This window comes from Sus scrofa, chromosome 1 (genome assembly GCF_054392235.1).
Source record: "Sus scrofa isolate SSC_HxYL_T2T_F1_AM1 chromosome 1, Sscrofa_HxYL_maternal_Yorkshire_Landrace_v2.0, whole genome shotgun sequence".
Classification (NCBI taxonomy): Eukaryota; Metazoa; Chordata; class Mammalia; order Artiodactyla; family Suidae; genus Sus; species Sus scrofa.
Window position 1 is genome coordinate 87,364,496 of NC_139383.1, and position 17,840 is coordinate 87,382,335.

The following is a 17,840-nucleotide window of genomic DNA, read 5'->3' on the forward strand; positions in this document are numbered from 1 at the left end:
GGTAGGCTTGTGGAAAGAAAGATCATCTGTTCAAATTCTGCTCTACGCTTTGATCTTAATTTTTAAGATAAGTTTTTATCAATTTTTAATTCATCCTTCCACATTCAACTTAAACGCATTTATAGTGCTTTGGAAAATGTTTTCACAGTAAATTTGATTTTTGTTCTTTTCAAGTAATTATTTATGTGTATTTGTATTTCTGATAGACATTTTAAAAGAACTTAGTTGAATTTGTCAGATCATTTTATTTTCATATTTCCTTAAAAATAATGATCACAGTAATGATTCATGAGACATAAATTGGCTGAGGTTGCTTTAGAAGTCTGTGTGCAATTCTGTCAGGAGTTCTGGGGTCAAGGGTGAGGGTTGGGGGCAGTATACTACTTTATAGGTCATAGGAGAGAATAGTGAAGAGATTTCCCTGAAAGTACGATGAGAAGAAATGGAAGAAATGAAAGGTTAATTGGTATAATACACACTTGAGGGGAATTATGTATAGTGGTTTGTTCTGGTTTTCTGGGTTTTTTTGTTTGTTTGTTTCGTTTTTTGTACTTGTCTAAATAGAGCAGAATTGTAAAGTAATATTAAATTGGTGAACTTTAAATATCAATATAATGGGACTTTGTTCAATTTTAATTGGTGAAAAGTGACAGGGTGCTGATTTTAGACAACATGATGCCTTTGAAAGCTGGCATTTTCATCAGAAAGATGTATGTGTGTGTGTGTTTGTGTCTCTCTGTTTGTTAACTTGGAAAAATATGCAAAACGCCATCTCTGTTGGATTATAAAGCAGATTCTTACACAGATGCATAAGAAATAATGATGTGATTTGACTTTTCATATATTCTGCTTACACGAGCATACTTAATCTTTTATTTTGGGGGAGTTCCCATCATGGCTTAGTGGTAACAAACCCGACTAGTATCCATGAGGACGCAGGTTCAATCCCTGGCTTCACTCAGGTGGTTAAGGATCTGGCATTGCCGTGACATGTGGTGTAGGTTGCAGGCCGGCTAGGATCCTTTGTTGTGTGGCTGTGGTGTAGTCCGGTGGCTTAGCTCTGATTCATCCTCTAGTCTGGGAACTTCCATATGCCAAAAGTAAGGTCCTAAAAAGACAAATATATATATATATATTTATTTTTGTTGTGAGTGTAGGTTCAAGCCAAATATTGCCTTAGTTTTTAGAAGGTAAGCAAATGAAGTAAATAATTTGATGTAATCTGTGGAATTTAGAGAAATTGAGAACTGAGTAATTGTTTTAAAGCCTTTTTTTAATTCAGCAAATAGCTAGTGTGCTTCCATGTGCCAGGTGGTATTGTAGATCAGCTGGAAATCACAGCTGTCTGCTATAGCTCCTCCTTCACCTCGCACATTTGGCAGTGCTGTAATCCTCTTCCTTTTATTCCCTGATACCTACTGTAGCCCTCTCTTCCATAATAATCTCAGTTCTATCACTCATTCTCTCTTACCTGCAGTATTTTGACGACTTTCGACTGGTCTCCTACTTTCTAGCCTAATTCATGCTGATGCCAGGATGTTCTTTGGAAAACACATCTGATCCTGACTCTCAACCTGCTTGATTACTTTACATGATCCCCATTACTTACCATATTCCTTAGTGTACCATAAAAGTCTTTTACAGGTTTTCTCTGACTTCATCCTCTTACCTTCACCGCACACTCTAAGTTAACTTACAGGCTATTTGCAGGTCCCTGAACTTCTCACATGTCTATGGCTGTGGTCATACTTTTCTCTGTAGTTGCCATCTGGAATATTTGTTCTTTTAAAAATAATAATATTATTATTAGAGTAAGAATAACATTGTCAGAGTTTCTGTGTGGCTCAGGAACTGACATAGTGTCCATGAGAACCGACATAGTGTCCATGAGGATATAGGTTTGATCCCTGGCCTTGCTCAGTGGGTTAAGGATCTGGCATTGCCTCATGCTACAATGTAGTAGCAGATGTAGCTTGGATCTGGTGTTGGTATTGCTGTGGCTGTGGCGTAGGCTGGTAGCTGCAGCTCCATTTCGACCCCCTAGCCTGGAAACTTCCACATGAGGGTGTGGCCATAAAAAGAAAAAACAAAAGAAAAGAATCCTACTACCAACAAAAGCAGTAATAGTAGAGAGTCCACAGTGTGTGAGTATGTGTGTGTGTGTCTATAGCTTTTGCCATGTGCTGGGCATGCCACCTTCGTTTGCTCATGTATTTTTTGCAACAACGCTATGAGTTTGGGTATAGATATGAAAATGAGGCAAAGAAAGCATATGTAATTTTTCCAAGGTCAAACATCTAGAACGTGGTCATGCCAGGTCAATGAATCCAGACATTTGACCCCTAGAGTCTGTGCTCTTAAGCTACTACACTGTATTGATAGTCTAAGCATCACCGCTTCTGGATTCCTTTCTAGATTCTACTTCTCTACATTTGAGGAATAACAGACTGCAATTCTTTTGGATCTCTACTGATTAACAGTATAGCATTCAGGTCGTGTTATTGCATTCTATTCTGCCTTGCTTCGTAAGAACAGAAATACTTGCCTTTGTACCTCATCCTTGAAGCTCTTGTATTTGACACATATTTAATTGCAAGGCAAATGGATAAATGAATGCATGAATCACCAAATTTTAAAGGGGAATCTTGGACATCATCCAAGTTAACCTCCTTATTTTATAGATGAAGAGTCCAAGATTAAGTGAACATGATGGGAATACCAGATTTTAATATAAATAATTCACTGAAGTTAAGTCTTACTATTAGTCTTCAGTGGTTAGTAACCCATTTAATTTGCTTTGAAGGTCAGTCAGAAGAACTGGTTTTACAGTTAATTGAGAGTGTTCTAGGTAGTACTGGCAGAGTGGTATAGAGTACAGCATTTAACATGTTCTGTTAATACTGTATTTGTGATCATTTATATGTCATACCTGTTATCAGTATGAAGCAGATACTTCTCTGTATTATTTGTTTTTGTAGACCCTCCAAGTACAGTGTCAGATAAAATTGTATGTATTTTTTAAATAAGTTAGATTGGAAGATTATAAAAAATTCTAACCTCCAACTTTTAAAATCTTTATATGAGGATAATGATAACATTCTTTACTTTTTTGTACATTTAAAGATTTTTAATAATAAAAACTAAGGGAAAATGGGAAGAGTTGGTAAGAGTAAAGTAAACTTTGAGATAGAGGATGAATAAGGAAAATTAGAGAAGAAAAAAAAAAAGCCTAGCAGTTCTTATCTCTGCTTTGGCTAAATGAAATTGATATATTTATTTATAAGTGGAAATATTTTTTTTGTCATAGGAAACTTTTTTTTTTTTAACCTATCAAATTTTTTTTTTTTTTTTTTTTTTTTTCAATTTCTTGGGCCACTTCCGCAGCATATGGAGGTTCCCAGGCTAAGGGTCGAATTGGAGTTGTAGCCACCAGCCTACACCCCAGCCATAGCAATGTGGGATCCGAGCCACGTCTGCGACCTACACCACAGCTCACGGCAACGCCGGATCGTTAACCCACTGAGCAAGGCCAGGGATCGAACCAGCAACCTCATGGTTCCTAGTCGGATTTGTTAACCACTGAGCCACCATGGGAACTCCGGAAACTTTTCTTTTCTTGTCTTTTTAGGGCTACATCTGTGGCATATGAAAGTTCCCAGGCTAGGGGTCCAATCAGGACTTTAGCTGCTGGTCTATACCACAGTCATAGCAATGCCCAGATCTCGGCTGTTTCTGGGACCTACACCATAGCTCATGGCAATGCCTGATTTTAACCCACTGAGCGAGGCCGGGGATCCAACCCGCATCCTCATAAATATTTGTTGAACCACTGCTGGAACTCCCTCTGTATTTTTTTTTTTTTTTTTTTTTGCAACTCTATTCTTTACGTTTTCTTCCTGAGCTTATGCTGCAGCAGCAGAGTAAACAGGTAATTTATGTACTTTTATTGACTTTGTACAGATAAAATTAACTTCTTATAACTGACCTTGGGTGATTTTATAAGTAATGTTTTTAGCTGAAGATCAGTGATGGGAAACTCATGTATTATGGATTTTGGCTTCTTAGGAGGAAAAAAAACCCCAAATAAGCTTCTTTTTATTTTTATGCTAACAGAGATAGGATTAGTTACTATTGTATATATTTGTTTTGCAGTTACAATTTTATTTATTGGTTTATTTATTCATTTATTTATTTTTAGAGCTGTGACTACAGCATATAGAAGTTCCCTGGCTAGGGGTCGAATTGCAGCTGCATGTGCAAGCCTACACCACAGCTACAGCAATGCAGGATCCTAGTCACATCTGTGACCTATGCTGCAGCTTGTGGCAATGCCAGACCCTTAACCCACTGAGTGAGGCCAGGGATCAAACCCGCTCCTCATGGATACTATTTGGGTCCTTAAGCTGCTGAGCCACAACAGGAAGTCCATATAATTTTGTTACTTTAGAAGTTCAGATTCTTTTTTAAGATTCCAGATAGAGGCTGGGTAATGGGTCAGGGACCCGAGGTAAATGCTAGTTATTGTTAACCTCCTAATTTTTCCTGTTAGTTGGTAGGCACATGAGTATTCTTTTAAGTGTGAATAATTTAATAAAATAAAGCCTTGTTTATTAGAGGAAAATTCCTAACACAGGTATTTAGTGCTTTTTAGTACTTAAAATTACAATTATTGAGAAGTGGCTATAACTGATAGGATTTCTTTATCTGTGTAAAGAATTTGAGTCAAAATTTATAGAGTTAATTCTGTTAATATCCATTTTTATTTTAAGGGTTCTGATGACTGTCTTGTGAAAATCTGGGCAACAGATGATGGGAGATTATTAGCTACTTTAAGAGGACATGCTGCTGAAATATCAGACATGGCTGTGAACTATGAGAATACCATGATAGCAGCTGGAAGTTGTGATAAAATGATCCGAGTCTGGTGTCTTCGAACATGTGCACCTTTGGCTGTTCTTCAGGGCCACAGTGCATCTATAACATCACTACAGGTAATCATTTTAATCCCTGCAAAATCCTCTTTGGTTATAGTTGAAAGTAAATTTTATGAAATCATTTGTATAATCCATTATATAAAGCCAACTAAAAATGAAGAAAGGAATATTTCTCTCTTCTTTATAAATACATGGACTTTAAATAATGTGGTAGCCATGACCTGGTAAATTCTGAGTGTCTTCTAACCATTAGTGTTAGTTGCTCTTTGTAGGGTAAAAATGGGTTTATTATTTGGAATGTGGTACACTTTTTGTAAAATTTTTTTTTGTTTTTCAGTTCTCGCCATTGTGCAGTGGCTCAAAGAGATATCTATCTTCTACTGGGGCGGATGGCACTATTTGTTTTTGGCTGTGGGATGCTGGAACCCTTAAAATAAAGTCAGTTACTTTTTTATTTCATAGAATAAATGCATTTAATGGTTGAAATTGTAAAAGTATAAAGTAGTCAACAATAGGAATAATTTTACTTTTTCTCCTTGAGTAAATAACAAATTCATTTTGGCTCTTCACCAACCTCTTTCATTTTTATGCTTTCCTTTATGTTTTCATGCTTTAAAGAAAGTTTTATGTTAACATGTTTCTTTTTTCTCTTTTTTTCCTAGCCCTAGCTCTTTCAGAATATACTGGTGTTATTACCTCTTCTTTTTGTATGCCGCAGTTACATCCTCAGTAGCTCCTTTTGGTGCTGAGAACATAATCTTAAGAGTTTCTAGTTCTTCAGAAGAATTATGATTACTTCTGTTATTGCATCTATAGACTTTAGATTTTTAAGATCTAGGGAAACTTACGAAAATAGAATCATTAAATTTTCACTAAACTATCTCAAGGTAAATAGATGCACTCTTTCCTCTACCCCTTAATAGCATTTCGTATTTGTGCTTTCACCTATATTAATACCTTGGTTTATCAAAACAAGTTGGCTGGGCAATATTATGTTTTGATTAAGCACACTGAGGCAAAGAAAGGCTAAATGATTTTCCTACCATTAAAGCAGTTTTTAAAAATGGCAAAGCCTGGAGTTCCTGTCATGGCTCAGTGACTAACGAACCTGACTAGTATCCATGAGGACGCAGGTTCGATCCCTGGCTTCGCTCAGTGGGTTAAGGATTTGGCATTGCCTTGAGCTGTGGTGTAGGTCACAGATGCCACTTGGATCCCATGTTCCTGTGGCTGTGGTGTAGGCCGGTGGCTGCAGGTCCTATTCGACCCCTGGCCTGGGAACCTCCATATGCCACATATGTGGCCCTAAAAAGACAAAAGACAAAAAAAAAAATGGCAAAGCCAGAACTAAAATTTTCCTGCCCCTGGGTTCTGTGCTATTTCAGGCCACCTCTTAAGTGGATGGTGGGGAGGAGTGCTATATTTATGCCATAGACAGTCTGTGAATGTGGAGATAGTAAATTCATAGTGTGTTGAAAAGGCCATCTCTCTATTCTCAGGGTAGAAAGTTGTTCAGATTAGATATATCTCAATTGTCTATGACTTTTTTATATAAATTATCAACCCAAGTTGAGTAATAAAATAATCTATGTATGTCTTTGTTATTTTCAAATAGTAGTGTTTAGATAAACTTCGTATATATGGACATTCCTGAAGAGTGTCTTTTATGGCAGGGCATTAGGGGGCCATGGCAGCTTGAGTAGCTTAATAAAGCAAACTACACTTCATTTGCCAAAAGAAATGTGATCAAAGACATGGCTGTTGGCAAAGCAAAGTGATTTTACTTTAGTTGCCTTATTAAAGACTTTCTATAGACATTTAGATAAAACTTGAAATGTTTAACTGATGTGTATGGAAAATAGCAATAGTTAATTCTAGTTTCCTTTGAGTATTTTTACCTCTTTATGGATCTGATTTGATAACTTTGTCTTTTCCTATCTTGTTTTTGGAGAAAAAGTGATGAGCAATCATCAAATCGGTATAGGAACAAAAAAAGTGTTTACAAAATTAAACTCTCACTTTGTGCCTCTAGAGGATTACATTGCTAAGTACAATGATATTTATTTGCATCCTTGAGAGTGAGTTATTCAGTATATGATTTTTTGAGAACCTTTATTTAGATTCACCCATAAACCCCCTACCGTAACAATTTTTTTCACATAATTTTAGTTTGCATTATATTCCATTGAGTTTTTCCTTATTTTGCTTAGTGATTTTTCCTATTTGGGGTCGCGCAAGTTTTTTCTAGTTATTTATAAGTAGTAGTCTTTTCTCTTTGTTATTATAATAGTCCTATGAAAACTTTTAAGTTGGAATCAGGCAAAAAAGTAAGTAATTTCCCCTTTATGTAGGCTTTGAGAGTCTTGTTTGCCTTTCTTTATATACACATGGTTGATAACTGCCAAAAAATCTGGCACCTAGGCTTTAATTACTAATCAGAGGCAAACATTGTATTGAGCTATAATGCTTTTGTGTAATCTTTGGGGTATGTGACTTCAGCAGCCCAGTCTGCATTAGTTGAAAGAATTAGTTCTTCAGTAAGGGAGAAAATTGAGGCAGATACTGGATGGAGTGTGCTATCAGGCCTTCCTCTTAACCACTGTGCCAAACCAAATAGCAGTTATTCTTCGATGAGCTGTCTTGAAGGGGTGGAACCTAATCAAAATATTAATAATTCTATTCTAATAATAACTTAGGAGTTCCTGTTGTGGCTCAGGAGGTTAAGAACCCAACTAATGTCCATGAGGATGCAGGTTTGATCCCTGGCCTCGCTCAATGGGTTAAGGATCTCTAGTGTTGCCATGGGATCCCATGTTGCTGTGAGCTGTGGCATAGGTTGTACACACAGCTGGGATCTAGTGTTGGCTCTGGCTGTGGTATAGTCCAGCAGCTGCTACTCTTTGACCCCTAGCCTGGGAACTTCCATATGGCATAGGTGTGGCCCTAAAAAGAAAAAAAAGAAACAGATTTACTAAGTATGCTGGGCACAAAAATAAGCACTTTATGTGCATTAAACTTATTTAATTCTCTCATGATTCTGAGATGTGTTCTCAAATTTACTCCCATTTTACAGGTAAGGATACTGAGGTATAGAAATGTTAAATTGCCTAAGGTCACACATCTGATAAGCTGCAGAACTGGCTGCTGAACTCAGTCTGAGCCCTGGGCCTTGTCCTGAATATTTCCTGAAATGTGCATTAAAAATAAATTATGTATACTTGCTTATTTGCACTTTCCCTTTAAAAATATTAGTGTTCATTTAAAATGACAGTCTGCATGACTGTTTGCATCTAAGTTCTAACTGACTCATTATTTGGCACTTAAAAAAGCAGTTATATGAAAAATTAATAAAAATGTAGCACTATAGTCTAAGATATTAATGAAAGTAGTGCATTTAATTGTCTATCAGTTCAGATAAATTTACTTAGAGTTAGTGTAACTTCTGCTATGAATAAATGTTCAGATTTTAAGAATGTTCTAGTAACTTTCTCTAAACTATCAGTTATGCTTAGCTATATCAGAGCTTGTGACTAAGGAAAATTTTCATAAATATCAATTTAAAAATTTATTTACAATTTTATTTAAAAATTTTTAGCAGTTTTTTTTTTTTAATGTTCTGTATGGGTAAGAGACTATTATTTTTCAGGATATATAATTGATTGGTCAGAAATATTTTGCACTTTTTCCCCTTAAATGTTCATAAGACTGAATCCATTCTGTGTTTGATAATCACTGTATTAGAGTGTTATGTATACCTTGTATATGTATTGGAGCTGGTATTGGTAAAACCTGTAATTTAATTTTTCTTTAGTATAGCTGATTGTAGCACTAAGCATTTAATGTCAGTAGTATTAATGTAAGACACATAATCTCTAATACAAATATAATTAATGTAAATATAGTCTAGTATGACCTGTTTTATATAGATCACTGTTTTGAATGAGTAGAATAATTGATGTAAGAATCAAATTGTCTTCAGATTTTCACTAGGATGTAAGACTCTTACTTTTTAGTCTTAAAAGACATTTTAATTGTTTAATTAACAATGTCTTATATTGAAAAAGTTTATTTATTGATGATACACATATGCCAGAGACAGCACCTATTTTTCTAGTTTGTTCATGTTCATATATGAGTTATATTTCCTTATGTATTTGTGCATTGCTGTTCTCCTATATGAAACCGAAAGCCTGTTAAATTTGATTAGAAGAGTGTAACTGATAACTTCAAGTTGGCTGTTGACAGTGGGTTTGAGATTGTTTCATATGTGGGTTGTTCTATAATCAGTAGCTCCTACAAAAATCTGTATCTTGAGTTTTCGCAAGGTCCTGCTAATCATGACACATAATGATTTTGAACTTGTTTTTAGGAAAGGAGACATCTATTGCTTCGTATTTAATTTTGTTCTCTAATTATTTTTTGAGGCAGCTGAGTTGTGGTGTTGCTGGTTTCTTTGGGATATTTCTAATTGGTTATTTTTTTATGTTATAGTCCAAGACCTGCAAAATTTACAGAGCGTCCTCGGCCTGGAGTTCAAATGATCTGTTCTTCTTTTAGTGCTGGTAAGATTTTTTTTTTCTTTGTAATTCTCCACTTCAGATTGTATATTAGAAGGCTTCTAGTAGAACACAGAAAAATTTTGGAGATTACTATTGTAATATAAATTATATTCTCATGTGTATACCAGAGTATGATCATAAAGTAATTTATAATTGTCTGAACTTTGCTCGAGTCTAGTCTGTGTACTAATTCCATTGAGTATGATATAAGATTTTTCTGTAAGAGGCTATAATCTTTGGTCAGAGATAAGAAATCATTTCAAAAATGACTCTGTTAAAGAATAAATCTTTGAATAGTTATCTTATTAGATGGAAGAAAAGTATTTTAAATCTATTTTATATTTTCATGGGTTTCGGTACTGCCAGCTAAGTAAAATAGATTTGATAGATATTTATACATCTTTATTAATCACTTTGCTCCATATTGTTCACATTTGCTCTTTAAAAAGTAGTTGTGTAGCAGTGCTAAAATTCCATTTAATGTTTTGAGTTAATGTGGCATTTTGAATGGATAGTAGAGTCATTTTAAATTATAATCTGGAGATTTAAAGTGAAACATGAATTAATGTTTCTAATACCAGTATCTTCCACATTTATTTCCAATTTTACTTTCTTTTGCTTTCATAATAGTAGATAGCAGTAGTACCTGAGATAAGTGATTACAAACTGATGACATGAATCTATTTTTGCCAGACTAATGTCTAAGCATCTTTAATTTCTAGTTTCTAGATTTCCACTGCTACTGTCATGAAGACAGTTTTACTTTCAGTAATAACACAAAATAGTCATTATATATCCTTCTGAGTACTCCAAATGCAATTATGTTAACATTGTTTTCAACACAATGGGGAGGTATTGATTGCAGCAGAGTCAGCTGCATATACAAATGATTATAATGCAGAATACAGTGTATCTGCTACAAGATAAAATCTTAATGAGAGTTCAGAGAAGACCAGTCTCTTTTGATTGCAAGTCTAGACTGTATAGAGGAGTTGGGCCCTAAAAATTTGATAGGATTTTAACAGATGGGAAATGGAGCAAAAGGGATTTCAGCAGAATTAAAAGGTATGTTTTCTAGTAAGAGTGACTGATAATTTTAGCATGATTATGTAATTACTTACTGAAATTTTTTTTTTTTTTTTTTGGCCTTTTTGCCTTTTTTCTCGGGCCGCTCCCATGGCACATGGAGTTCCCAGGCTAGGGGTCTAATCAGAGCTGTAGCCACCAGCCCACACCAGAGCCACAGCAACACGGGATCCGAGCTGTGTCTGCGACCTACACCACAGCTCACAGCAACACCAGATCCTTAACCCACTGAGCAAGGCCAGGGATCAAACCTGCAACCTCATGGTTCCTAGTTGGATTCATTAACCACTGCACCACAATGGGAACTCCACTTAGTGAAATCATTTATAGAAAAAAGCTTTACTTCTATAAATACTGAAATAGTCTTCCTATATTTCAGGTATTATATACTTAGGATATATATAAATCAGTTTAGAGTGAAGTGTTAGTCATTTAGTACATATTGTGATGTTGCTTACCTTTATTATCTAACTTTCAGAGATTTTGAAATTTACTCTTAAATTTTACTCATAAATGTTTTACTCAAATGTTTGCTATTATTCCTCAGGCATAGAATGTTTTACTCAAATGTTTGCTATTACTCCTCAGATAGAATGTTTTACTTATAAATGTTTGCTATTATTCCTCAGGTGGAATGTTTCTGGCCACAGGAAGCACAGATCATATCATTAGGGTTTATTTTTTTGGATCAGGTCAGCCAGAGAAAATATCAGAATTGGAGTTTCATACTGTAAGTATTCCTGAAAAGAGTTAAATGAGAACCTGAAAAGAGTTAAATAAGAACAATTTAAATAAGTCTAACAGTTTATATTCAGGATCCTCTTTTTTGTTCATTTGTTTATATGTAGGACAAAGTTGACAGTATCCAGTTTTCCAACACTAGTAACAGGTAAAATAATTATTTTTGATTGTCAAATTTAATTCCCTTTTTAAAGCTATGAAATAAAGACAATTCTTGTGGTCAGTTTTTAATTAGATGTGTATTTAAAATCACTAGAGGCTTCACATGCATGTGAACACACCTTTATGTTTTATCTGTAATAATGGTCGTTTATTTGGCCACTTTTAATAGTAGGGACTTTTATCCACCCTATATATTTTCTATATGTTTCAAAGTGTAGGGACCTTTTTAGTAGAGATTGGAAATGTATCATAATGAGATATGTGTTTATTGATGATACTGTTTTAAATTAAAGGTATATCTATAGCTTGAGTAGAACGAGTCAAGTTCTTTAATATTGAGAGGAAAGTCAGTATTTTTCCATTGGTAAATATCAGTTCTCTTTTGAAGGTAGTAAATAGTGGCCTTGAATCACTTTTGAATGTTGCTTGTGAGACCTAGCCATGCACTTTAGAATGTACATACATAAAACTTTTAAAGCTTATGAAGTTTCAGAAGTGTTTAAATTTGCAGACAATGTAAGATAGAATAATCTCTATTATATTAGAATGCTGTGTAAGTTAAGATGAATACTGTCTTTCTTGGCATTTTAAAAAACTTCACTGTTAGAGAAAGTGCATTTTGGTAAGGTTCATGTAATTTTTTTTTCTTTGGGGGGTGGGCTCCTTTGCAGGTTTGTAAGTGGCAGTCGTGATGGGACAGCACGTATTTGGCAATTTAAACGAAGAGAGTGGAAGAGTATTCTGTTGGATATGGCTACTCGTCCAGCAGGGTAAGAGATCAGATTCGAAATATTACATAGGAAAGCTAGGTCACTTAAAGTTGTAAAGCTTTATTTATTATAGGTTGGTCTAACTCTCAGCCTGTGAAAGCATAAATCATAATCCATGTTAAAATGTTTACTTTTCTGTAATAACTACAGGTGCTTTTGGAGATAAAGACGTTTTATTTTATTTCATTTTATGTTTCCTTTTATGGCCTTACCTGAGGCAATGGAAGTTCCTGGGCCAGGGGTCGAATTGGAGCTCCAGCTGGAGCCTCGGCCACAGTCATGGCAACACAGGATCCAAGCTGTATCTGCGTCCTGTGTTGCAGCTTGCGGCAATACTGGATCCTTAAACCATTGAGCGAGGCCAGGGATTGAACCCATATCCTCATGGACACTATGTTGGGTTCTTAATCCGCTGAGCCACAGGGGGAGCTCTGACACTGATTTTTATAAAATGACTTTTTGCCCTTTATGAGAAGACCTGCTGCATTAATTATTTCTTTCAGTTCAGTTTTATTAAGTAGATGATAGTACTGTAAGAATAGTTATTATTAGTTTTTTCAGAAAGCAGAACATATTAAAATGTTCCCTGCATCACAGGGATGGTATGTCCACAGGTTTTCTCCAGCCAAGAGAAAGATTATACTACATGTTGTGGTGTAATTATTTTGGTTTTAATAAATGACCGTTTTCTCTATGTGTGTCTGTGTGTAGTAGTCTCAGGTAGGAGAGCAGAATAAGTTATTAGCAGGGCATGACAGCAACAGCAAAAGAAGGAGAGCGAGCAGCATGGCATGGAGTTATTTCCTGGATCCAGAGAGACTTAAAGCCAGTGCTGTTTACTCGAGGTTATCTATTACTAAGGGCTTAGGATTGCTGGAATCCTGATTTTGCTGACTTCATGCAATGATTTTTGCCATCGTTCTTTGTTGTTTCAAACTATTCTTAATTGCTCTGTTAACAATAGCTAGTTATCTTTGTTAATGAATATAAACCATCAGAATATATATTTAGGTTTCTGTCATACTGGTATTTTAATAAATAATATCAGTGTAAACAAATACTGCCTCCATCCCTTTCAGCCAAAACCTTCAAGGGATAGAAGATAAAATCACAAAAATGAAAGTAACTATGGTAGCATGGGATCGACACGACAATACAGTTATAACTGCAGTTAATAACATGACTCTGAAAGTTTGGAATTCTTACACCGGTCAACTAATTCATGTCCTGATGGTGAGAAAATAGATTGATTTTTATTTGGTGTAACTGAAGCTGACTGTAAAATAAAATACATAAAATAGTCATTTATGTTAGCTAAAAACTCATACTTGCTAAATGGGTAGTAGGTCTCTGTGGGAGAATGGAAATAATTTTAAAATGCAGTTAAACAGGTTTGGCTTAGAAATATAGAGCCTTGCTATTTTTTAGTATGTAGGTCTGGATAAATAAATAGTATGTATGCCCAGGTTTCAGTAAATGATAGCAAATCCCTGGTGTTGATATTAGCTGAGCTTTATTAATTAATATATCCATAAATCTGAAGATTTTTACCACTTTAATAATTCTTAAAATTCGTATTTTAGAAATGTTATATTGGTGTGTGTTTGAATTTTCTGTTTTAATCTTTTAATACTTATCATTCTTTGCCGCTTAAAAAATATTTCAGGGTCATGAAGATGAGGTATTTGTTCTTGAGCCACACCCTTTTGATCCAAGAGTTCTCTTTTCTGCTGGTCATGATGGAAATGTGATAGTGTGGGATCTGGCAAGAGGAGTCAAAATTCGATCTTATTTCAATATGGTAATTATCAGTCTCTTCATTTTATAGCTGTTAAAGATTTGGGGAGTTCTTGACACAGGCCCCCTGCATATCACAAAGGAAATCCATTTAGGAATTGATTCAGACATTATTTTCACTTTAAATTCCAAAGAAGAGTTATTTATTCCACACTTTTTTGAATACTAAGTTTAAAAGAAAATTGTACACAAAACCTGTGTATTGTGATAACTAGTTTAGTTTTTAAAATAATTTTAATAGTGAAACTGAGAAACTCACAAGTATGAAAAGACAGTATAGAAAAGCAAAATGTTTCAAAAACCATGTGAAGAAATTATAAATATTTACATTGTATTATTGTATTTCATTAGCAGTCTTAGTGCAACAGAATTTGATTCAAATAGAGCCATTTTAAAATTAAAGCCAAAGAGGGAGTTCCCATCATGGCTCAGGGGAAACAAATCTGACTAGTATCCATGAGGACACGGGTTTGATCCCTGGCCTCGCTCAGTGGATTAAGGATCCAGCATTGCTGTGAGCCATGGTGCAGGTCACAGACACGGCTCTGATTCTGTGTGGCTGTGGCTGTGGCTTAGGCTGACAGCTGCAGCTCCAACTTGACCCCTAGCCTGGGAGCTTCCATGCCATGGGTGCAGCCCTAAAAAGACAAAAAAAAAAAAAATTAAAGCCGAAGAAATAAGGAGTCTTTGGCTTTTCTCAAGTTTTTGTATGTTAAATATTTATTTGGATTTAAGTCCTTTTCCCTCTACATTTTGTTTCTTAAATAGATTTTTAGCATATTTTACTGAGAATTTCAATTGCAGTAGTTTAATATCACATAACAGCTTGTGGTGCCACTCCTTTAGCTACTGTATGAAGGAAAAAGTGCTCCTGAAATGCTGCTTTTGTGTATCTAGTCAAATTTTTTTTAGTCTACTTCCTCCATATCAGGGATGCTTTTCAACAAAGAAAAAGGAAGGCATGTGCTTCTGCTATTTCAGAATGTTTAAATTTTTTCAAAAATCAATTATAAAAACCTCTAGTAATAAATCATAAGGCAGTACAATTAATAGTGTGTGGTTAGAATTGTTTTCCAAAAAAAATCTATTTTGTAAAGTCATTTTTGAAATATAACGGCTTATGAAAATTTTCATAAAAGTGACACTATGCTTGATTGTTATTGTAAAGCTACTTCCATATAGTAAGTAAGCTGAATATAAAAGTAATTTTTTTAGTGAAAGAATTTTACCTGTTGTTGATATATACCTTAGTGTACATAAGGTAAGACATAAGATTGGTCGAATTCTTGCTTTTCTGAAAAGACAGTGTTAACTATTAGGAAAGTAATTGTTAGTGACAGATGGATTTCCTTAGTGATTATGTGGATAGAGGAGAATTTTTCAAAAGTAAATCCTTATATATGCTGGTAAAGAATTTTTTCTTTTCTCTTTTTCTGTCCTTGTGTTTCTGATTTGCTCCTCTTTGGAACATCTCTACTGAATAAGGAAATAAGTCATATGTCAGTTTGCCTTTATAGCTTCAAAAGAAAACAACTTGAGGGCTAACATGTTAGTTTCATATTTTTAAAAGTCATTGATGTACTAGTAAAGTATTTAGAGGGAAAGTTTTGTCTCATACCTGAATATTGCTTTCACCTAAGTTATAAAGGTGAATTGTTCCTTATTAGGTAAGTCGATCACACTAATATTTCACATTGTCAGTAGATGTAATATTACAGCACCTTGAGATTGAAGTGATTTGCTCTTAGACCATTACATATTAGTGATGGAATCAGGGGTAGAGGTCAGCCATATTATATTGTATGCTCTTTGAAATTAGGTGAGGGATTAGTTGCATTAATACCTTAAAGATTATTATTTATTTAATAAGAGTTTTAGATAAAGATTTTTTTCCTGCTCTTTCTATGAATAAGAGAGAGAAGTCTTTGAAGAGTGTAAGAAACACATTTATATAATAAGTAGATTTGTGTGGTATCTATAGAATCTTCAAACTGTGAGAAAAACAAAACATAGAATAAAGAGGACTAAAAATATATCTTGCATTTAAAAAACTAGACCATGAGCTATCCCCATCTCATTAAAGTACAGATACTTCCTTTAATTTTTTGCATGATTTTTAATAACTTCCAAAATACTTCTACTTTCAAAATACATAATAACTTCCAAAATTCTTCTACTTTCAAAATATGTAATACTTCATTTGGGTCTCATGAAAACCTTGTAATGTAATCAGGTAGATTTCATTGTTACTGGCTCTGAATGGAGAAACCATATATAGATGAAGTACTTTACCCAGCTCTGCCTAGGTCACAAAGCTGTCATATGGACACTTGGGGTTTAAACCCATGTATTTTGTCCATTGCTAATGTGTTCTTAATGCTACCTCAGTTATGGTTGGTCACTACACAGCTGACTTTCAGCTATATCCAGTTAGTGATATGTCCAGGAGGAAAATGTTTCCAAAATAATACTAATTTTGAATAGATCTTTTGAGATCTTATGATTTAGTTTGATGATTTTTTAAAAATCTATCTCAGTGTGCAAGTTATCTAAGTGCCCTACTTTTTGTTCTTCACGCCTTTGTTCATTTCATTTTTTTTTTAAATCTAAACACAGAAGATTAAGCATCCAGCATTGCTATTAAGAGAATAAAAACCATTTGAGAGAAAAGTAGAAGCTTTTGTTCACTGTTCCCTGTCATGAATATTGGGTTTTGCCCATAGTTATAACCATTTGGCTGTGTATAGCTAATCAGTAAGTTTCTGAGTTACTAAAATAACATAAAAGTTGAACAAGTACAAATTCAATCCATGATATCAAATTGTCCTGGTAATCATATGTTCGATTTAAATGTTTTCTGAGCACCATATAGAGGCACTAGTTATATTCCTTCAAATGACTTAAGGATTAGTAATTCTAGTGTTAATATACCCCATTTTTTATACTAGAAATTGTAAAAGTTTACACAAAGTATTAAGATTAAGTAATACTTAATGTGAGTTCTAAAATCACAGCTTGTAAGTAAATTCACCATTAAATCTATGGCCAGAAAATAAGGAATGCAAACCATACCTTTAAAAGAAAAAAATTTTTATATACAAATTCTTAAAAATACAGGTTTTTATTAAAAATACAGCTTTTTATTAAGTATATCTTGAGAATACTGCTTTAATATTCGTCTCTCTTTTTATGATAATTGAATTTTTTTCCTTGAAGTTTATACCTTTCTAAAAGGGAATAAAGTCATGTGACAAATAATTATTTTGTATTAATCAGCATTTTACCGCACTTTTCTTACCTATTACAGAATTAAAAATCTTTAAAACTTTTAGAAAGAGTGAAAAATCCTATAGCTTTAAAATTTTCAAAAGTGAAACATTGAAATTTTTAAAAACCCATATTTGATATATAGTAATTACATTTTAATAAATTTACCAATAAAATTAATAAACTTTAAAATATTATGAAACATCAGTATTTTAGTACTGCACCTGATAGTCATCATTGGATAATATTCTTTTTTTTTTTTTTTTTTGTATCAAACACAATTTTTAAAATCTTTTTCTTTTTTATTTTAGGCCCACCTAAATCTGAAGTGGATTAATAGATTTAAGATTGAGAATTGAGATAAAGATATTTAATTCCTTGTATCTGTACATAACCCTCTAATTTATTTCATTTCAGAATCTTATAGATTATCAACTTGGTGGTAATATTGTCTAGGAAAACTGATGGGGTTACATTCCTCATTTTTATTGCTAGCTTTCCTCTTAAAAGAGAATCTGAAAACA

At 34.1% G+C, this 17,840-nt stretch overlaps 1 protein-coding gene across 7 annotated transcripts in view; it reads left to right on the forward strand.

Moving 5' to 3' along the window:
• The window catches only part of PHIP (pleckstrin homology domain interacting protein), a 130,528-nt gene that overhangs the window by 47,466 nt on the left and 65,222 nt on the right, over positions 1-17,840 (forward strand). For all 7 annotated transcript variants that reach the window (XR_014807727.1, XM_021092177.2, XM_021092190.2 and 4 more), the window contains 8 exons: positions 4,770-4,991; positions 5,272-5,372; positions 9,426-9,496; positions 11,209-11,309; positions 11,428-11,468; positions 12,154-12,252; positions 13,332-13,485; positions 13,919-14,053. Coding sequence is in view for 6 of the 7 variants with exons in the window: in XM_021092177.2 (XP_020947836.1) it covers positions 4,770-4,991; positions 5,272-5,372; positions 9,426-9,496; positions 11,209-11,309; positions 11,428-11,468; positions 12,154-12,252; positions 13,332-13,485; positions 13,919-14,053 (924 nt within the window). In the remaining variant the exon portion in view is untranslated. The remainder of the gene's footprint in view (positions 1-4,769; positions 4,992-5,271; positions 5,373-9,425; positions 9,497-11,208; positions 11,310-11,427; positions 11,469-12,153; positions 12,253-13,331; positions 13,486-13,918; positions 14,054-17,840) is intronic.